The 24693-nt window shown below is 30.7% G+C and overlaps 1 protein-coding gene across 1 annotated transcript; it reads right to left on the bottom strand.

Annotated features, from left to right (window-relative positions):
* Positions 1–1389: 1389 nt before the first annotated feature.
* Positions 1390–8314, bottom strand: LOC125076895. The gene is made up of 6 exons (XM_047688624.1): positions 8150–8314; positions 5871–7999; positions 4741–5802; positions 3095–4653; positions 2695–2974; positions 1390–1402 (listed from the first exon to the last, which is right to left on the bottom strand). The coding sequence occupies exons 1-6, from the start codon at positions 8312–8314 to the stop codon at positions 1390–1392; spliced, it is 5208 nt and encodes a 1735-aa protein (XP_047544580.1).
* Positions 8315–24693: the final 16379 nt, after the last annotated feature.

A 24693-nucleotide genomic window follows, 5' to 3' on the forward strand; every position in this document is an offset into this window, starting at 1 on the left:
TCACTCATATTGTCGGAGTCAACCTCGTCAAAATCTCAATTTTCTAAGATTTGGCAGCATAAGAAAAATATTAAATTATTTCCTCTCAACAGTATAAAAAAAATTAAAAATAAATTGTAATTTTTTTGAAAAGTACTTAAATTAAAAAAAAAAAATTCTCACGACATCATTATACTTATAGGCGGTAAAAAAATACTAAGATTTATTATTTTAATGGTAATAGTCTGATTCATGCTTAGAATCTCTGTAAAAATCAGTTTATTTATGAAAATGGACTAAGGAAGCTATAGATGGATGAACAAATTATGGGTATGGATGAATAAATAATGGGAAACAAATCAGAAAGGTCAATAATAGCTTACTTAAAGTCAGACAGTTGCCGCTCGGGTGAGCGTGGCTAAGTGGATCGGTCAAGGCGACAGACGCGCGGTGGTACCGACATCTCTCTTATACCAGAAGTTATTGGTCCTGGTGTTTCCGTACTTGTAAATATACTTTTTTTAAAGAAAATAGAGAAATTTTCCCAAATAAAAGGCAAATTAATCAACTTACTCTTACCATAAGACAAACCTTATTATAACGATTTTTATAGATCACATCTTTGTTTGAGCACACACAGATACTTTAGATTTCCTTACTCTTAGGCGATTTCACAATCATAAGCGTTTTTTTTTGCCATTGTGAGGGCTATATCTGATAAACGGCAACTTTAGAAATCAGGATTGCTTCTGAAAATTAATTCAAAGAAAATCCTTCTTATCTTTTATAATCTCAGGAGGCTTCTAAAGTATGTCCAGCAGCCTTTTAATATAAAGATATTTATTTATATATATTTTAGTGCAGTCATAATTTGAGGCGAAGGTAATCATGAACGGAGAAACACGCGCATACTTAAAGTTTGTTGACAAAAACAACCGTTTTTGATCACCTAGGAATCGTAACGTGGACCGCTGGGTTAATGTAGCTTAATAAATATTATCAATGACGGTAGGACATAAAATTAAATGTTATTAGATAGTTAAAACTCATAATAATTAAAATATATTTTATAACATTACGTCAAAATAACTTTATGATAACTTTATTTTTAATTTCATCACTCTTTAAATTAAATAAAAATGTAAGATTCTAAATTAACATGGTTATTTTTATTACTAACAGTATTTAAAACGGGATATTTACCATGTTTTTTATTTTTATTTGTTGGAGCTCGATATTTCGACATTATCTACGAATGTCTTGTTCACGAGCTCCAACAAATAAAAATAAAAAACATGGTAAATATCCCGTTTTAAATACTGTTAGTAAATAAAAATGTGTTACCTAGTTAATTTCAGGTGTAATTTTTTAATTGTCTTGTACTAGATAAATTTATAACAAACTTACATCTCAGGATACAGTTCTTAAAATAAAATATAAAAATTAAATTAAATAGGAATATATTAAATTAACATACAATGTTTAGCATGTATACAAATTAAGGCACTAGATTTGTGTATATGTGCGCGTTTTTTTTGTGTGTAGTATGTTGTACATTAGTAACTTGAAATTTAATTTCAAAGCATTAAATTAATCTAAGAAATTGGTTTTAATTTATACATTTTACTAGGTTGAATTGTATAGACGACTAATTATGATTCTAGTTGAGGTGACACTAGTGAAGAGTGTCACTTCTGCTATGGGAAGCATTGTTATATTCATCGGTAAGGAGAATCCAGGTTGTTGTTTGTATATAGTCGTAGTTAATAATTTGGTGAATATGTGTGAGTATTGTTTAATGTATACTGTGTCTATACTCTCTTATTTATTTAGAGTTTCTCACACTCTCAAGGTTGTTTATGAGAGAAAGATATTTAACGATAAGAGAGAAAATTATAATTTTTATTAGCAGTGTACTGACACTGATATCTTTGTTACTTATTTTAGGAATTATTTATATTTCAAAATAAAATTACAAATCAAAAATAAATAAAAAGATATAAATAAATAAGACACCCTTCACAAAAATTATACAGACTATGAAAGTTAGACTGACTAGATTAAGAGTTCGCCGTTTTAAGCTAAACTGCCTTCTTTATTCGACGATCGAGTTAAAACGCTCCAAACTCTGCTTTATCAAAACACAGAGTAGAGTCACTGAATCAATTGATCTGCTATGGATTTATATAAGGAAAGCTAAGCTTTGTCAAAAGTGAGAAAGACATCGAGAGATGTGGATCGAACCTGCGATCGACGTCACGAGGTCAATAAACCACACAAAGCACGGTTTTGACACATGACATACGTTTAATATTAAACTATTCAACACAAGGGTGCTAAAAGAATGATTTTTTAAAGTTTTAATTTACTCTTTATTACTTAATAACAAAATATATAACTTTGTAGTATTCGTTAGCTATTAAATACGATTTATTTATGAAGTTAATGATTAGAATAAGGAACAAATTAAGTGATTAATAAATAAGGAACAAATTACTATAAAGTAATTGTATCAATATGAAATTGTTCGACCCGGAAGTATTTTTTTATAATATTAAAACACGTCAAACACAACGAAATGATAACTGCATATTCAAGGTTAGTTTTCTATTATTGTTAAAGTATATATATAATTAAACTATAAATTTTGAATTTATACACGCTATTAGTGCATGTATTAAAAATACATTTCCTTTTTATTATTATTCGCTATACGATTCAATAAATATTATCCTATAAGTGCGTATGTCCATTCCGCACTCAGATGTCAGTGTAATTGCATATTTCTCTGATTTGTCTTTCGCTGGTATTGTCACAGGCAGAGCTAAAAAGGCGTTTGTATGTTGAGCCAATGTTACTTTTTCGAGTCTTGGAAATAGAGTCTTAGAGGTTATCCGGAAGGTAGCTTCGCTTTTTAGAATGTGTTGCACTTCTGATAAGTTTGAACCACCTTCTTTTAAAAGCATCCCTAAGATAATCTTTCCTGTAGCAGTTTCTGAAATAGGATAAGATTAAAAAATATGAATCAAGTTATAATAACAATAGTTTTGTATAGTAATACTTTGTACAGTACATTAAGCTCAATTTAGAGTGACCGAAAAATTAAATATCATACCTATTAGCTGATCAAAAACGTGAATCATTGTATCTGACGCTTGTTCAAGTAATGCATAGCGTAACGATTTTACCATTAACTCGTTTCGGTGAGGAACCATTACGGCTGTAGTTCGATAGCACTCACAAGCTTCTCCGCAACTACAGGGGTCTATAGGCCACGTTTGAACCTTTACTTGTAAAGTATCTATAGCTAAATCCCAACGAGGTTGCGTTGTTATACGGATAAAAAATTCACCAACGTCGCTTCTGAACCATAACCATGAATTTTCCATTTGTGTACTAAGGCAAACAATTTGAAAATATAATTTGTGTTCTAGAACTTCTTGCCCACTTTCTTTGGGTATTCCACTTAAAGTAATTTCCTGATCAATAAGGTAAAGTCGGTTTATGCAAAACTTTGGTTGAATATCTTTTTCAAAGGTAACAGGTATTACAGGTTCATTGTCAGTCAAATGTAATTTAAATACAGCATTCACGGCAAACGGGGATGCTACCAAAACGTCTACTTTATTTGGTCTATATAACGGTCCCGTTACTTTACACTTTCTTATGGGATAGAGCGATCCTGCATGTCCAGAGAGTATGAAAATAATAAACGTATCAAATATTCTTGTTTTATTAAATCCATGTACGAGAAGCACTGCTGTCTCTTTTGCAACAAAATTAGCTGTATATTTAACACTGAGGTATATTTTTTTTCCAGTGTCAGCGGATGACGTCTTTTCAACAGTGAAATTACTTTTTATATTATTTAATATAATATAATTAAATATTAATGATTCTTGATTCGAAGGACTAATGGCTAACAGTCTTGTTGAACTTCTAAGAAGAGGTGGATTAAACTCAACCAGATCTTTTGTCTTAAACATGGGCAATGTTACGAATAAATGTATAGATAAAAATAACATAACTAAAAAGTTTGGGTGTAAAAAATCTTTGCTACTTAGTGGAAAATATAGTTTTAAAATATTCATTGCTTCAATTATAAGGCAAGCATTATTTATAATGTTATTTTCTACACAGTTATTGCAATCGTCACAAAATAATTGAAAATGTTCTTCCATAAACGGACAGTAAGTCAATATAGTTGATATTATTGCAATTCCATCTGTTAAATCTGTTGTTATATTGGTGATAATTTTCGGAGTTTTTTTCTTACCACGAAGTTTTTCATGTTGTAATAAAATGTTTTCATTATACCACTCTGTTAATATTTTAATAATATCTCTCGGTTGTGTACTCATACAGACGCATTCAAAGAAACAACTATCCATCACAAATACTTTGTAACTTTGAAGAATTAAATCAATCCAACTTTGTTTACTTAACCTATTAAAAAGCACAACATCGGCTAGTAGTTGTTGCGTTAAAATAATATCAGCATTGCACCGTGGGGTCGTATTATCAGAATATATAACAAATTGTTCATAACTTAGCAAAAATTTCGCCTGTAAGACTCCTACATTTGCTCCGCGAGATCTTAGTAATATTAATATTTCCCGATATGTGTCATGAATTTCTTTAACACATTTATATGACTCGTCCACGCCAATTACTCTAAAAATGTGAGTTGAATATGTTAAAAAAAACACTTTACTTTATGATAAACGAAATAAGAACAAAAAAATAATTTCGATAACTAACGATATTTTACGTATGTGTTTCATAAGTGGCCCGGCAATCCTCCGAACAAAATTTAAGTATGAAACATTAATTCCTTTTGATTTGGCGCCGCCTGATTGAGTTGATATAGATGCTGAAATAGCATGAAACGTGTCTGGTATAATGGGATACAAATCTCTTCGAAATCCTTGTTGAAACATCCATTTTTCAAGGAATGAGCAGCAGACTTCCATGTAATTATATAGTTCGAATTGGGTTTTTAAAGGAAAATATGGATATGAACTTTCTTCAGTTTTAACTAAAAACTGGGAATGTAAAGTTAAAGGACAGTAAGTGAAGCAAAAACAAACTTCTACTTCACAACATGAACCGTTAGTGTGTTGAAAGTTCAAAGTAATATTTTGAACATAAGTTGTTTGACAGGAAACTGAAACTTTTACTGAAACATAAGTATAGTACGTTTCATTTTCTAATTCGATTTTTGAGTCAATGAATTCTACTGTAAGATTTGGTTCTTCCTTGGAAGAACAAGAAAATAATTCTTTCGTAGACTGACCGTCCATTTTTAATGTTAGCATTTTTCTTAATTCTGTACCTATAGAACATGGAGGAAAAATAATTTTATATGTATCAGGATACATATCTGGGATTTGTCTTTTTCCGATAAAAGTTAAGTTGTAGTAAGGTATGGTCATAAGTTTGTCCAAATATAATAAAGCCGTCGAGACGAATCGACCGTGACCTTTTGGTTGAAATTTTAATGTGAAATTGGCTGATTTTCCAATATTTAATTCGAATTTCATATTATTTTCATTTATAACAATCTGACTGTCTTCTGTACTATGTATGTCTAAGGTAAATATTGGAGACAGTTTTGAGGTGACAATTGTTATGGGTAAGCAATATTTCGATATATTAGTCATAGCAAAATCCATAGTATTTTCGATATTTTGTATGTAAATCATTTCAAATTTATCAACCGAAAATGTTATCCAAGGTACTGTTATTACTCCTGTTATTCGACAGTAACAAATATCTTTATTCGTACTTTTTATTTTTATTTTAGGATTATTTTCGTATGACCTAAAAAATTAACAAATGTATATTATTAAAATAATATATGTGACTATTATATTTTAACGATTACTTACTTTTCAGAGTCTTCTATATAGTGCCGAAGTTCTGTTGAGCATAGATTTTGATTAGGTGGCCCTAGCAAGCCGTTTATTCTAAATGGTATATACATTTCATATTCTCTTCGAAATATGTCATATACTTTAATATATACTGTTTTGGATTGTCCACCATCTAAATTGAAATAAAATATTCTCTTTCTTTCATTCCCTTGCATTACATATACGTCAAAAATATTATCATCTCCTGTATCCAGTACTTCGACAACTGTCTTTAATACACTTAAATTTTGAAATGTTACAGGTACAAAAGTAATCATATTACATGGTATTCGAGGCATGTATATATTTTTAGGGTGTATTAATAATTTTGGTTCCACAACATTTCCACTAACCGGTAAGATGACATTTTCTTTATTATTTATCTTTATATATATATCAAAATTGAATTCAAGAATGCATGGAATTTTAACAATAATATCGAAGACCATTACTACTTTTGGACGTATAGTACCACACATTGGCTCTATCCTTAAACCTTGAATTAACGGCTCTACAACATGAAAGAGAGCAATTTCCCTCGATGAGTTTTCAAGCTTAACGTTTTCAACAGTTTCCATATTTAAAGCAATATCTTTGAATGTTACCGCTGTCTGTAAAAATTTTATCGACAGCTTACGAGTAACAACACTGAGTTCAAAAGGTATAGTTCTCGTACATTTACTTATTGATAATAATTCAACTTCATGTGTTTTTGTTTTGTTGGGCTTGCATATATATTGCACATCACATAATCTACACGAGTGTCGTGGTATAGTTCCAGTCTTTGGTATTATTTCAAAAGGCGTATCTGGATGTAATTCATCCCACTTAAAGTCAACGGGTAAATTAAAATGATTATAAATTCTAATGGGAACTGAAGTTACAAATGTTTCAGTTGTAACCATACCAAATTTCAAGCTTTTTTCATTTACCATTAAAGTTGGATTGCCAATTTGTAAAGTATAAGGATGGTTCCGATGATATTTTTCATTTATAGTGTATTTAAATGTATGTGAAAATGTTCCTTCCATATGTGCTAAACAAAATATTGTTACATTCGCTTTTACAAAAGATTTTACTTTCATTTTTAGTGTTACCTTCTTTTCATCTGAATAAAGTATAAATTTATCTTTAAAAAATTCAACTGATATATTGAATTTCGTATTATTATGAATTATGAGATTATGTTCCCCATAAGTTGATGCTCCGACTCTTCCAAAATTTATAGTAAAAGGGATTAATCTTATTTGGAATAGATCGTACGTTGAAGGTGTTTCTTGGATCGCTTGATAAAAAATGTTGTCTTTAATTTCCTTTGATGCTATTGTATAACATTTGTGTTTGTCCGTAGTGTACTTTTCTAAAATAGGTATTTTTTCATACAACATTTTAGACATTTGAAGATATTTTAGTCCTAATTTATTTCTTTCATTATGAATTAATAATTCTTTGCCTGTGTATGTATAAGTTGGGTTTAATTCGTTCAATTTATGTAATGATTCAATTTGTATTTGTTTCGAAGATTTTTTATAAATTACTTTTATATTAAAATGGACAGTATAAGTTATACAATTTTTGTCTGACGATTCTTTAAATACGTCGTGTGGATTAATTATTTCTAATGTTATGATATTTTTTAACTTGAGACATGTCGACTTGATGGTTATGGCAATTTTTTTCGAAGTATTCGGTGGTATTGTAAAAGTTTCGGGATCTAAATTAATTCCAGGTATTCTAACGTATTGCATTTTAGCACTCAAAACAGATTCATTCTGTATTCTTATACATTTTGTTGTTTTAGTATTTATAATGACATCACCAAAATTTATGTTTTCCGGGGTGTGGTGTACATTTGGATATTCGAATTGGCCACTAATATAATATCGGCCAATTTCGGAATGAAATTCATCGTAACAACACCGACTTCCATCGACTTTTATTAAACGTAAATCAAATACAAATCTGTTATCGAATTGTTTATCGTATTTCGCTTTCGTTATACATTCGTTTTTAGGTGTAAATGTTATTTCAATCGTATGGCTGTTTTTATACTTTACACTAAATGCTCTATGTGCGGCAGAAATTTCAAAGGCTTCATCAAATTTCTGAGAAAAAGTACAAGTCTATAAGTTATTAAAGTCTCGAATAAATTACATACGTTGTTGATATTACGAGTTATTAGTATTATTTACCTTGACTATTTGATATTAAATTATATAAAATTACTATTTTAATTTATAGTTTAGCTATATTACCATTAAACGTCCTTCGCATAGCGTTTTCAGATAAGCAGATGTGTCAAGATCGAATTCAACATCTAATTCAAGTGTTGTAGAAAGTCCTACAAAAGATATTGGAAATTCCACAACTTTAAATCTTTTGAAAACATCATCAGGGTTGTAGGAATTACAATTAGACATAATTATATTAAAATAAATTGATTCTATATTAAAATGACGATTTATACAATAAACTTCAAAAATACTGTTTATGACATAGACAAAATAAACTTTAGAATTAACAGTTAAAAAATAAGTAATCAAATAGTTATGATATAGAATTCAATAAAATAAAATTATTAATTATATTTTTTTTTCTAGAATACTGAATACTATATAAATATGCTAGTATATATACGGATTTTACTCAAACGTTTTAGTATCTCGAAAATAAACATAAGAAACGAGTACTAAATGCGAATTACAAAAGTCTGTTATAATTTCAAAATTCCCTTTCTTCGCTTCGGTACGAGATAAGTAGGAACGAAGTGCCCCGTGAACGGTATAACGCGCTAGAGTAATATTGTAGATGGATGTAAGCACGGGGGGTGTGTCGTACGACTCGGGAAAATTAGTTCGGGGCGGGGGAGCCCCTCGTCACCCCGGGCCCGGGGGTTTATCAGATTCAGGGGGTGAAAAATTACTTCTCAATGGGAGGGCGCGGCGAAAGCGAGGCAGGGGCGGGCGTGGGCGGCGCTGCCACGTGGGCCAAGCCTTTATCCGCCGCGACGACCGCTGCACTTCTTTCATGCTTCAATTATGAAAAGGTGCGTGTGTAAGACTCTTAAGCCGTGACTACTACGGGATGCTGTGGTGTCGTATTGAGGGATTAATGCTTTGTGTTTATCGGACAAATTGGATGTAAAGATACAAGATACTAGTTTCTGTGAAGTTAATGTTGGGCGAAAGCTTCGTGAGAGCTCCATGGACCCCACGCTGGAGGCTATGCATCCTCTGGATCCACCGCCACCCGACGTTTTACTTGCATTATTAGCGAGAAATAAGGCTCTGGAAGGTAGGTACGATTAACAAGGCAGGATACTCCATTAAGATTCGTAATAACTTGGTGATTACTGAAAACTTTATTTGAAAATATTAAATAAAACTTAGATTTTTTTATTCGTGGAAATAACTTTTGCATTAGGTACTTTAACTGTTACTATTAAAATTGTTTCATGATAGCAAATTAATAATATATTATTATTTAATAATATAGTAAATAAAATTTATTTACGTCGTGTTATTAGATATTTTTATAAAACAATAGCAGTGCGTTGTTTGTGTTAATAACTAAGGGAAATAAGCCGTTTTTAAGCTAAGAAATAGTTCTGTGATTAAGTTACCTTAAATTCTTTGTAGTTGATCATATTATTTATATATTTAATTATTTGTTACGTAGAATATAAAAAAAAAACAACAATCATCTGAAGTGCAGCAAATAATCAAAAATGTGTAAATGAAACATATTTTATTTTATAAGAAAACTTTTTACTCAAACTAATATATGTAACCAATATACATATGAATAAAAATAAAATATTACATACTTAAAACAGCGTGAATTAATATAGAATTAAATACATAATATAGTATATAAATGTATAAGTTACATATAAAAATGGGTTAACCATCTTTGACGGCCGACAGGCACTCCGTCCACCCTTCCACATTAATTTAATTAATTTTTAATAAAATAACATAAACAAACAAAAACGCATGTGTATTTTTTTACTGTCTTTACTATTAGTCGTCTCACTCACACTAAGATATCTTGTAAACAGGAACGTCACTCACTCATACCAATGAACGTCTATAATAATTTAATGTTGTGTATAGATCTGGTTGATTCTGGTCTTCTGTTGCGTGACATGGTTACTTGCTCTTATCGATGGTGCGCTTAACAATCTATTCCTTAATTTGCTTATACGTCATACGTTTGTGATGGGTTAGATCTAGGAAATAGATAACTCTTTAATTACATGGTTATCAATCTTGTTAAAATTTTGGCGCCTTTCTGAAAATTCCAAATGGTTGCAAACATGTAAATTTATACACAATTCTTTTTGTGAAAAAATACCGTATTACATTTATGAGCAAACAAACATTGAGTATTTCAAATATTTGGGAAAAAAAATAGATCGTTACATTCTATATCTGTCCATCTTGTAATAATAAAGTACTATTGTAAATTTATTTTGTTTAATGCCTTTTGCGAATTTAACAAAAAGTTATTTGACAATATTACTTTTTTTTAAAATATATTAGTTAAATTTTGTATTTGGTTACCTTCACAATTAAAGAAAACACTAAGGTAATTTCTGTTTAATATATTATTGCAGAAAATACCTAAGTAATTGTTATCTTGAAATGGTAGTACTTGTTGAAGTTGAATTTAAAATAGGGATGACGTTTTCATAATGCTACAATTACCGCGTAGTGAGCCGCGTGGCTGTGCGGGCGAACGGCGGCGCACGGCACGTGCCACCTACCCTCTTCCTACCAGCACGGCGTTTTGTTTATATTTTTTACTACCAAGTATTAATATTACAGTGTTAATACCACAGAAATCAGAAATGTCATATTCCATTTTTATTACAACTAAGTTAGACTTCGTAAATTTCAAACTTTAATCAAATGTTACCAGAGATTATTCAACCATACGGCTTTACTGCCAGTTGGCATGTATTACGTAGATTTCCAATCAATTTATCGGTCGATCATGTACAAATATATCCTGAACTTAAACAGTGAAAATATATTTGTGCATTCTCTGATTTAAACATTGAAACGAAATTTATTGTAAGTTCAAATGTACGTATTTTTATACTTACTGAGTGTTACAGCTCACTATTAGATCTGATATATTTTATTATAAACAAAAACCATCTTTTTCTTCTATTTCTGCAATTATATTTACTAAAACTTAAAATGCTTGCTCGATATTGAATATGATTTATTTGATTCATATGCCACTTCTATTCGACTTTCTGTTCTTAGGCGAAGTTTATATTTTTTACCAGTAGGGCTTCAAATGCACGTAATCAAGTTAAGTGCTCTTGCCCAAAAGCGTCGATGGGCTCTTTTTGATTTTAACGCCAACGGCACCTATTATTCCGATAACGTCGCACTTAGCGAAATTGATCTAATACTTTTACCTGGATATTGATTCTGTCCGGGATCTGATGTATGTTTAAAGAATTATTTAAATTAAACCAATATGAACTATATAATATCGTGAAAAGGTTTTTTTACTATGTATCCAAATTTAAATGAAACCAATATGAACCATATAATATCGTGAAAAGGTTTTTTTTTTACTATATATCCAAAAGTCAAACAATTAGGTTACGACTAGTGCCATACAAGTAAGTTATATATTATTTTTATTTTTATTTTAATGTTTCGTCTAACCAAATATTTAGTGTATTTGAAATTATAATAATGACGTCATCAATACATCACAAAATATTTGCCTGTTCACACAACAATAAACGTAAGTTTGCTGTATTGTATCGCTCTTATAAGTATGGTGTTATGCACAATAACTACCTACCTACCTACCTAACCTACTATTGATGAAATACATGTAATAAAGATGTAGAAGATGTACTTGGGAGTCGTACATTTAAATTTTCGTGTAACGTCAAAATGTATTTTCTTAAATGAAAAATAAGTATATTCTTTATTCAAGTGAGCTGTTATGATCACTTCTGGCCGTGTTACAGATTTAAATTAAACAGAGAGGATCCGGTAAGAAAATCAGTAGTTAATCTTTTGTTGTCAAAATGGAAGTAAAGCACTGAACGACTTCTTCTATTCAGGCAGGCAGCCGGTTGCAGGACTTGAGACAAATGATTTAATACTTTTAAAGAATTTATATTAACGGTAAAGAGAGTTTTCTCTCAGACGTCGTAATCATTATAGAAGACTTGAGGAAATTTGAATAAAATTGCATGTTTCAAATATTTTATTTCTACTCTTGGGTTGAATTTTTTTGAACCAACTCGTGTGCCGTAGCTACACTAAACAAAAAAACTCAGTTGAAAAAATTTTACTCAAACTGCAAAGAAGGTTGAATTAAATGGCACTGAACTGTTTTCCCTTTGCCTATTTATAAATTACACATAAATATATAGTGACTATTGCCTATATCTTTAACATCATACATAAGTAGTAACACATAATAATAAACTATTTATAAAGACGTATACACGTATTATATATTTTTTTTTTATATACGTTTTTTTTTTGTTTATTACTGCGAATTAGTAAAAACCATAACCGCATTCAATTCCATTTAATATGAGATTACGACCCTTTTATTATGTTTAAAAGCTATGATTATGTTGATAGGGAGCGCTTTCGCCTGTGGCATAGGCGCTTATTATTTTTGTAAACTTGTATTGTGTTGAACAAGCTTTGTAGTAGAAATCAAATCCCAATATATTATCTTTAAATATTATACGAAAGGGATCGTTTTTGCATTTCTACTACCGTGAGAAAAAAAATTACAATTTTATCAAAATATTTTTTTTGTAATTTTAAAAAATATTTCCAAAAATATTTCCATTGTAATGAACATATATTTATCATATTTTGACAATAATTTTAAACATTTTGAATGTAAACATTTATTTCGTTTAAAACATTTATACATTTTTTTCATTTATGTAAAGGTATACAATTAAAATATTAATTAAATTCAAAACAATACCAATTTTTAAGGGTGGAAACATTATTTGTAGGAAGTATTTAATGCCAGAAAGTGGAGATGTCACCTATTATGTTATCGCATTAACGCCGGAAGGGTGCACGTGGCGACGCGTGCGCAACGAATCGTCTCCTTCCGGTTCCCTTACAAACCTCACTTGGTTACAGTTATTAAATAGAATTAAATCGACAAATTTAACCAGCACAGTTCACCTAAACGATATAAAGAAAAAATACGTAGAAAAAAATGAACGTAATTTAAAATTGAGAAACGACTTACATATTTTTGGAAAAAACTTTGCATACGATAAAAATACTTCATTATAATAGGTTTTACCAGATTTCATTAATTATAAATACAATTTTGCTTCAGTTATATTATTTATAATTAAGAAACAAGGAGTATTGATGTATATAAATAATTTCTCTCTACATATCATCATATCTACATAGATATAGATATAAGAAGAAATTTAATTTTCTCAATGACCCATCTCATGCCATCGGAAGTAGTAAGGAAGTATCAATGCAGACGTCAATTATTATTTTATCGCCAAACAAGGCTGATTCGATTCGTTTTATTTTCGTATCGATAGAATAGGGGTGAGTGAGCTACAAAGCTACAAAGTGAGTCAAACCGCAAGAAATAATGACATCAACTTAAATTACGTATGGCAATGTATTGACAATAAATTCAATTATTTATTATTAAAATAATCGCTTACACACGACCCATGATTGGAATGAAACTTTGAAATCATTATCAGTTGTTCCATCTTAATAAGAAGATAATTTTGTCAAGCAATAATAAATTTTTTACGTAAGCACTCGTACCTACATAACTTATACCATGTTCAAACCAAAGTGTGATTTCAGGGGACCTATATATTTTTTTCTATATGACGCGGCTCTGGTTTAATGTTTTCATTGTTACCAAACATCTAGGTTTATAATAAAACTTATCTTACCCAGCGCCTCATTAAGAGGTTCAAATATACCATTTCATTTGTTGAGTAATATTTTTTGATTAATATGCATTGTTTTTGTGTTATTTTTAAAACAATAACAGGATAAGAAATACAAAACTTATATTCGTTCAAAAAAAAAAAACTTGTGTTCGTTCAAATCATTTAATTTTAATTGTATTTCAAAACTATTGGACCTTAAAACTGATCTTAAATCCCTGACCAAATTTCAAATTATAAATGTAAAGACTCTAATTTTCTGTGTAACCCTTTCAGATGAGTTTCAGATATCTTTTCAGAAGTCTTTTATTTTTCCAAGCCATTCAATTCCAAGCAGGAGAAGCAGTTTGAAGAAAGCATGGCAACTTTAATTTCGAGCAACATCTGTATTATATTTGTTAAAATTTTACTTACGTATGAGTACGTAGTGTGTATGTGTGTGAGTAGAAGTGCCGAAATAAATCGCATAACAAAACAGTCCATTTATCGCTGATAATAGAAATATTTCGCAATTAATAATAATTATTACGAAATATAATACTCATTTTAAATCTCAGTATTATAAGTTTCTCACATATCCAAGGCCCATCTCGTGAGATTTCACTGAGTAATATCTCAGTGATAACATCACTGAACATTAAAATAAAAAACACTTCGAATAATAGTATCGGATATATATTCAAATAATTAAATAGGGAAACAGTAACTTTATGGCTTATAGCTTAAATTGGGGCGGAATCATCACTCGCTCAGCAGGGGTCGACATCTGTCCACTTATACTTAACCCTGGCTGACTCGGTGTACCTACTGTGTCGCGTACCTGTTGAAATTTTATAGATTTTAGACAATACAAGAAAATTATTTATCGAAAGATTTTTTTAATTTGGAAAACGATTCTTTATTATTTTGTACATAATATAAGTTTCACATCTGTAATGAGGGTAAATATTATTTTATGGAACGTAATCCTTAGATCGATTTTTATTTATTTGTATTTATTTAACTTTTCATTTACATAAAGGTTCATTTGTCTAGGAAAATAAGCATAGGATTTTCTGTTCTTGGCAAAATAATTAACCATCAATTTTTTTATCAATATAAAAAGCTATAATTATAAAACGGATGAGCTATAAAAAATATCTTATGAATAATTTTTAATCTAAATTTGTAAAAAAACAGCAATATGTATATATGTATTATGAAATGTATTATGAAAAAATCCTCCATTATACTATATCTCAAACAAAAACGAAGCCCAAAAGTCATTTGTAGTAGAGTGATTTAGTAGGGAGAGGTCTTTGATTACTTGAATATAAAGGGCTTCTGCACAAAGCCCGTGATCAGCTTTATCCCTTTGTTAGAGTTTTAATCAATCACTGAGATCTGTGCAGACTATTCGAATCGTTGGTCACAGTTGGTTGTTTTCTTAGATAAGTGTGACGAGTTTTTATGTATGTTAAATAAATTAAAATTAATAGATATATTTTTAATACAAAGCTTCTGTTTTATTATTATTCACTAAAAAGAATAAAAATAAGGCTTTTGCATATATTTGATCGCGTGTTCATCGCTTCGTATTATCGATTTAACTATTTATGTTATTAATAATAATGCGTTCTAATAATAAATCTATTGCAAATCTCATAATAATAGATAGTTAGAAGCAAAATCCTGAGGAGATACTTTAATAAAAAATATTAATGGGAACATGCCCAATTTACATACTGGTAGGGCTTTATGCAAGGCCGTCTGCGTAGGTACAATCCGCTCACCATATATTCTACCTGCAAATAGCAATAATTATTATTTTTGAGCTCTTGTTTGAAAGGTTGGTGAACCAGTGTAACTATAGGCACACGGGACATCAACATCTTAGTTCCAAGGCTGGCGACGCATTGCCATTGTAAGCTGTGATTAATATTTCCTACAGTATCAATAAGGGCGCAGGTGACCACTTAATATCAGAAGGTCCAAATGCCTTTCTAATATATATAGTATTGTTTATTCCAGAATAGGACTTTACATATTCTAGAATACATAAGAGCGTAGAATAGAACCGTTTATTAAACTATAGGTATCATAAAATTATAAAAAGAATATAACAAACTCAACCATTATTGACTCGAGCTTGCTGAGAATATAAGTCACCGACGCGTTGGTGATTTTATCTTAACAAGTATTATTCCCTAATAAATTCATATCAAAACAATGTGGGTGCGCCACGTGAGACAGATGGTAATAGGGGAACCGTTGCGTGGGTAATTATATTGGCTGGATGAGGTAGCTCTTTGACTTCTATCAACGCTACTGAGAGAACCAACAATTTGAACGTAATTAGGCGTTATTATGATGATGTACTGTTGTGAATTACTTAGTAGGAAGTTAAAAATGGAAATTTGTGTGGATAGATGTTTTTTCCCCGTTACGTCTAATTTTAACTATACCATGCTAAAAGATAATTGACGCAATTATACCACAAACATCAATAATAATATCAGATTACATAGATTATCTCCAATTTTCACCAGTAAGGTCCCGTTTATTCAAACAAGATATTTTTTATATCACGTGTTGTTCTTACTACTGCGTCGTCTCGTATCTATGTGGGATGAAAGTCTACCATGTCATATACATATATACATCCCGTGGTGAAGCAGGAAGTTTCAGTAAGTTCCAAATAGCTTATTAATATACATTTGTTCAGCAGACATTAATGAAACGTTACTGTTATTAAAAAAAAAAATGACTTGTATTTTCAACATTAATACAAGAGTATGCCACAATTCGCGATTGCTTGAATTTTTTTTCATAATCTAATTCCATCCATCAGTCATAAAACCTATTTATATATATGCTATACATATGTTTTTTTAATAAATATATCTCCACAGACTTTTTGACCGTGTCCTTGGTGTAACTTTTCTTCTATTTTTGATGTGACCGATTTTTATGCAAATAACCCACTTGATGGTTAATGGTCACCACCGCCCACAGATAATGGCGTTGTATGAAATATTAAACATTCCTTACATCGCAAATGCGTCACCAAACTTGCGAACTAAGATGATGTTTCCCTTCAAGAACACAAACATTTAAACATTTCAACAACAAATTATTATTTATTTTAAGAAGATAATTAAACAGTTTAATTTTTGAAGGTCAACTGAATTTTTTATTAATTTTAGAAACGGCTTTTATTGTTGGTATTTAAGATGTGAATTTTGTTTCACAAAAAGGTTGTGGTAACTCAGATAATACCTACACTATTCTATTACAATCATTTTTTTTATTATAACCTTGTGGTAATATATTTATATACTCAATAAATTAACACTAATAGATCCTGCAAAAGAACAAAAATATGAATTAGTTAATAATAACAATATTAAGTCTAAATAGAACAATAATTGAAAACGAAATGAAATATATATTTATATAATATATAACAAAAAAAAAAATACAAATTGGACCTTGCCATGAAACACCCATTACAAATAGTGCCAATTCATGTTAGCAGCATTTGTTAATTAAATATCGAAAGATAAACTAATCCTTATGTCAAATGAGAGATGAATAAGACGAGGCATTGTAGCCAAGTTTACGGCGTTTAAGTAAAAGATAAAAATATTTATCAGAAACGAAATAAGATAAATAAATAAATTTTAAACAATCATTCGGCAAGCACCACTTTATTTATAAGTATAAGTATAATGTACTTAATTTGTGTTCCTGACTCGTCTAATGCTGGGCGGCGAAGGAAAATATTGTAGAGAAACCTGAACATGTCGGATGAAAATCATATGTAAATCCACCAAATATTGGAGCAACGTGGTGGAGTAAGTTCCAAGTCTTCTTCTTGAAAAGGAGAGTAGGCTTCAGCCCAATTGTAGGCTATTATTTATATATTTTAAATCATTATCGTAAGTATACCTAACGACAATTACTCAGTCATCATTGGCCCCTATTTTATTTTCTAATCTACATATGTAGGATATGTCCGTAAGGTATCGTTAAAACGTTCGACTTAGAAGCGGTCAATGTTTGAGATTCGTCTTATCTAAATTACCTACTACTTTATTAAATTTTGTATTGTATTAATTACGTATTTAATTAGATAAATATCTTGTTTTATTAAATTATAGATAACTTATCTTGTTTTTATCTATCTATATGTTGTCTGCGGTCGCTTAACAGAACTTTTTGGAAAACGCGAACAGTGTTTATGCTTTGTTTGCTTTGTTATTAGTCTTTATTTTATACACCTCGTATGCGGTCAAGTCGTAAATCTCTTAGCTATAATATTAAGTCTCAATCTATAAATAAGGAGACCTTTTTATTTTCACAAACTAGGGATATGAACTATACCGATATACATACATACATAGTTTATATATTAAGATGCAGCGTGTTTCGTAATCAGATCATTTCTTTTGATTCCACTTCAACATTAGGTAACAGCCTGTAAATTTCCCACTGCTGGGCTAAGGCCTCCTCTCCCTTTGACGAGAAGGTTTGAAGCATATTCCACCATGCTGCTCCAATGTAGGTTGGTTGATACACATGTGGCAGAATTTCGATGAAATTAGACATGTGCAGGTTTCCACATAATTTTTCCTTCACCGCCGAGCACGAGATTAACACAAATTAAGCTCATGAAAATTCAGTGGTGCTTGCCTGGGTTTGAAGCCGAAATCATTGGCTAAGATAAAGGCGATCCAACCACTGGGCTATCTCGGCCCAGTTTGGCCGACTTCGTTGGGTCATATTCATAAATTCATACGCTGGTTGCAACCACAAATAACTAAAATATTAAAAAGTAGTTTCTGAGTTTTGTCATTTCTTGTCGTTAGAATCTATATTCGGAGTTCATAGCATTAGATCATTTAACGGAAAATAATGTTTTACGTTTTAGATCCTAAAGATTGATTACTTCGAACAATTAGAGCCACTATACCATATGAAGTCATAACATATTTCTTTATATTATATTTTACTGCTTATTGTGATCCAGTTTGAAGAGAAAATGAGTCAGTGTAACTGCAGGAACAAGACGCATAAGAGTTCCCAAGGTTGATGTCGTATTAGTAAATTAAGGCATGGTTAATATTTCTTACATTACCAGTGGCTATGGGCATTTGCCAGTCTGACTACCTATTAAATAAAAAGTAAACAGTATAAAAAAAAATCGATATTCGTGTTTTAAATGACTACGTGTGAATAAATAGAACACCATCTGAAAATAGTATTTGTTAACCGTCTATGGTTACAATTTGCATTGTATCTGTAAAAATTATTAAACCGTTTATATGGATTGATAATAATTATAATTTTAAACTTATATTTAATCATTGAGTCCTTATGAATAATTATTTGGAATTCGCGTGTCTCTTCGATAGCACGAAACATTTCATTTAATGTCCCTTTTAAAGAATTGAACGTATTTATAAAATTTTTGCAAATGAATGTTATTGTTATGTAATTATAAGCTATAGATACGTTTCATATAATATTTTAAACGTTTTTAAAAGAAAATGGTTATTGTTTTTTACTTCTGTTTGTGTATTCCCCAATAGGTTAGTTTATCAAAAACAAATTTTGACAATTATTTTTTCATTCGATCAGGTATATTTCAAGAGTCAAACATTGGAATAAGGAAAGAAATTTAATAGATTCGTCGACTGTTTTGAGTAAATTATAAGTTATTTTTAACTATTCTAAACTGTTTTTAATGAGTATCAAAGATATGTGTGGTTAATGCACGCGTGGATTTTGACTGGATAGGAAAAAAGAACTGAGTTTTTATGAGCTTATTTCGTTTTTATAATTCATCTGTTTTTCGATATTGAAGAAAAATGCCTTGAAAAATTGGATGTATCGTTTAATTATATCGTATAATTTTGCCACGTGTATCCGACTGGGTTTCTCTATGGAATATGAGATTTACGATATGTTATTTGTGTAGATATTATGCATTAAAAATACAATATATATTAATTTGTAAATTATGTGTCAAATGTATAGAACTAAATAAAAAAAAAATACATTTTTTGTTAAGGATTAATATTTAAATTGTTGCGTATTTTTCTTTAATAATTTTGGTGAATATCGTTGGTCTTTAATAGTTTTGGCAGTGTTCGCCTTGATCACTTTATGGACGCGGAGTTATCTCTGCGACAAATCTACGTTAATCAAATATCATCACTTGGTCAGTTATCGTACTATAAGCTAATATAAATAAATTATATCAGTCAAGTTAATAGTAATGAGTGATTCAGACGAATGAAAAATTCCGTAGAATCATCAATAGTAATAAAAGTAACCTTTTATTTTATTAGTATGATTGATATTTTGTTTAAAATTCTTACATTTATATATATATTTAGTATGAAAAACTATTTAACTGTTAACAGCTTGTGAGATTAGTCATTATATGGACAATCATAAGCATTATTTTTATGTTATTAAGTGAAACAATCTCAGTCCAACACTTTTCCTTATATACGAAATGACCTCTGAAAATGAGATATTGAAGTAGGAGAGGTCTATGCTTACTTAATACTGCGGTAAGATTCCCAGGCGATACTTTGGAGAAAGCACATATACTCGCCACCTCAGGGCTGTCATTGAATGACTGTACGTTTAATATAACAAAAGTTAAATAAACGACTTCTATACAAATCAATATGAAATCCAAAAAAATATCTTACGCAGTTACGAAAAAGCTGCTCAATAAAGTACGATACCACTTGGAGACAATCGGTTTTATCTTAGTGCGTCTCGATTTAAGTAAAATTAAGTTCTTTGGACTAACTAGGACATAAATATCGGCTTATCAGCCAAGTTAATTTTCTTTGAAACTTTTTTAATTTACTTTATGTGACTAAAATATATTATATGTTTTTCAGATATGTTTCAAACGTCTAAATTATGAGTACCTAAAGCAATGTGTAAAAAAACAATATGTTATGTTTACTATTACTAAAATCGTATGCGTAAGATTTTTTATTAAAAGCTACGAATATATTTACAATGAAATGAAAAAAATAATAACAATCCTCATGATTGAAAGAAAATAAACAAGTTAAAAAAATTATTTGGTTACAATAAAACAGAATATGGTATAATAAAAAAAATCACACATTTACCTCAACTCATAAAACAGCCATTGCAATAAATTGCGAATTAAACGTAACACACTAGATCTCCTTGTGCTGTATGTGGAAGAGCGGAGACTCCTAGCACAAATTAACTCTTTATTTAAAATAATAGTTCAATTCGTTGTAGGTGGTGAAGTACTAGAATGATACTTATTATGACGTCATATATGCATAAACTCTTTCGGTATATTATTATTATTATTCTTATACAGTCGTATAATGTATGAAACAGGCGTTAAAATTTAAATGAAATACTTTCTCTTTTCAAGAAAAGAGAGGGGTACGCCAAGGCAACACTGAACAAAAAATATAGATCCTATGCCCATTTCCAAACAAAACTTTATTGTACCAGTGCCTTCTTAATAAAAATATAATTGAATAGCATCGGTATAGTTACTTACACGATAATTTATCTTTTTTATCGGATGTCATATTACTGATGAGATATATAATGAAAGAGAAACATCGTATATAACTTTATTAGTATTGCCATACTATATACATAATAATTACGAAAGGATCATTCGTATTATTTCCTTATATATTTTCTAGTTGTTTTCAGGTATGTAAACATTAACGTTTTCTTAAGTTTTAATAATTTTAACGGTTGTTGATGCTTTCATATATAAATAATTTCATTATTAAACCGATAAATGGGTCTTTTATTTCTAAAATTATATTATTAAATTACGAGTATAATTAAGCAATTTAATATTGGAACGTTTTCACCTTCACCTTGTTAAGGCGAACAATTTACCTAAATAGCACGTTAGAGAGAATATTAAGGAGACGACCGACCTCCGCTGCTCATTACTGGGTAGTATTAAAAGCAGGGCCCTTCTGATAGAATATGTATTTTTACGAGCACGGGGCGAAACTTCGTGCATGTTTGATGCCTGTAATCTCGGCCCTTCCACCAGCTTCGCCTGCGCCATCTACAGTAAAATATAACTATGGATAACCCTTAGTATAATATATATGTTTACTTATTAAATCATTCCGACTGAAGGTATTTATTTCAAGGTCATTATTTAAGCCTTATATCAATCATACTGTAGAGTTATAATGCACTTTCGATAATTAGTAATGTTGTTTTTTTTTGTGATAACTTTATTTATTGGTGGCTTTAAATATTTTTGTTAATAGTATATTTTAAGGATGTGAATATATATTTTTATTACGATGCCCAATACAAGGTTTCTTATATACTCTGTTCTCGACTCAATTGGTTTTTATATTGTTAAATAGTTATGCAAAAAGTTGTTTCAAATATAGGTATGACTGTGTCATTGTAACTTGTAGGCAATTGGTAATGTAGGCTTATGCAGCAGGGGAGGTAGAGAGGTGGAGAGGAGGCATGGGGAACTGTAATCAAGAAGAGTAGAGCCGTCCCTAGGCGCCGCCCGGCCCGCACTCCCCTTGCCTGAAACCCGCACCTCAACCTCGAGGGCAATGCTTCAAAACCTCTATTGACTTTTCGTTTGCTAAAGAAATATTATATTTTCTTTGTTTGTTTGATACGTCAATATCTATGACGACAAGTCTTTGATCTAAAGGGAGTTTATCTTGTCATTACATTCTGAATTATTGTAATATTTTCATATACAACAAAATTATGTTCCTGAAAAGGAAAACAAAAAGTATCACTCCGTGATCATTTTCTGCATTGTAAAATATAAATTTAATAATAACGTACTAACGAATAAACAGAGATTCGTAAACAATTAAATAAACACATTTTCTTGTATAGTAAATAGGTATATTAATTACATTTTAAGCAAATAATTCCCGTGTATTCATCGTTCATTATTTCAAATGTAATCAAATCAACCACCGGAAAATAATAATGAATTAAAACTTGGAATAATTATTACTGCTAAGTCAACATAAAACGCTCGGTAATACTCAACATTTGTGCCAAGAATCAGTTGGTAATGCTCGCCTTTTGTAAAACAACAAAAGTTAACCTGTCCATCCGTCCGGCTTGGTGGAATGGAACGATTTTAGGGTTGCGAGGGAATGACATACCGTAGTCTCTACAATGAACTCATACCAACTTTATTATTGCAACCTATGCCACCATTGCTATTCAAAAATAGTCCTTGTACCATTGAAATAGAAGCGTATAATACGCTTATTGATTATTTTACATAATGTGGTGCACAAACAGACTTGCCATGTGTTATATACCGCATGTCGCGTTGACAGCCAGTGCGATCATTATTATATATGCAGTTCTGACATCAATCTCCTAATGGACAATTGTTTCCATTGATTAAATAGCGTTTGTAAAGAAAATGTAAAGCTGTAATTTATAACGCTGTCCTAAAAATACTTTACCAAATTAGTCAATCTGATTACAGCAATTTTATTGTGTAATGAAAATGTGAGAAACAGGACAAACAAATGAAAATTTGAATTGTTAGATCTACTACTAGAATACTAAGTAGTATTTACGCTTATGCGTATCATTCGAATGGCTAATCTAAATTTTCATAAACACTGCATAAACAAAGCAGAATGACAAAGACGTAAATCGAGCGATTTAACGGCCTAATAGCTAATACCATTAAGTGATAAATGCAGCAGGCCGCGTATGAATAATTCCACGGGATGGATACAATGTATAGCTTTCGCTAAACGGCTCCATATTTTCAAAATCCCCATAGAGCAATCATATTCAATGAGCCGAGTGAGATGGATGTATTGTTGCGCGTAATGGAAAGTGAGATAGGCGATTTCAAGGGACATCGGATGGCAAATCCTGGAGATTAGCGCGACGAGAGCGACATGTGGCCTCCCGGCAGTTAGCGTTTCACAACCCTCTGTAGGCATCCCCGGACTGCCGCTGACGCAATCTCCTAACGCGCCCATACGTGCTAGCTCATTCGTCATGTATTTTAAATATTCATTTTTATGATATTGCCTTGTGAAGTAACGCCGTTGACAAAATATTTCACATCCATACGAAACCTAAAATTGTAACAATCTTTATGTAGTGGAAGATTTTTATGGATTATTTATTGTTTAATGCATCAAGCAGGTCATAATATAAAAACTAGAAAATAAGTTAAGGAACAAAACAGTGTGCAAAGGCTTTATCATTTATTATCGAGGTAGACTTGGCTTGGAAATCTTGACGTTTATATTTGCTATGTGCATTATATCGTGGAACTCTACTTCATATAATACCTATTAAATATTTTAAAATGCTTTAGCAAGTGGACATTATGCGGGTTATTTGTGAATTTGTTTTCTGTACAAAAAAAAAATACAAACACTTGTCACAAATAATGAAAATTTTGAAGTAGCTTCACTCGAGGGTGCTACAATAGGTGTCCACTTGTATGATACTATCTCGATTCACAGACGACCATGAATCTAAAGGTCGGTGCGGGTCATTCGGGTATTTGATGGCATCGAAGCGTAACGCGCCATACACGAGCCAGAGGACGCGTACGATGCCATATGCCACACGCATTACCGTTCTACGCTTACTATACACTACACCCTTCAAGATTGATGACTACTCTACGCATTCGTGCGTATTAGGGCATGTAAATGTTATGCGATCACTTAGATTAATAGCTATTAAAACTTTATTGCAAAAAGTATTTAATGCAAACAAATGTTTACCACTGGAAAGTCGTATAAAACGATAAAGTCACTTTCAGAAAATTACAATGTC

This window comes from Vanessa atalanta, chromosome 3, assembly GCF_905147765.1.
Source record: "Vanessa atalanta chromosome 3, ilVanAtal1.2, whole genome shotgun sequence".
Lineage (NCBI taxonomy): Eukaryota > Metazoa > Arthropoda > Insecta > Lepidoptera > Nymphalidae > Vanessa > Vanessa atalanta.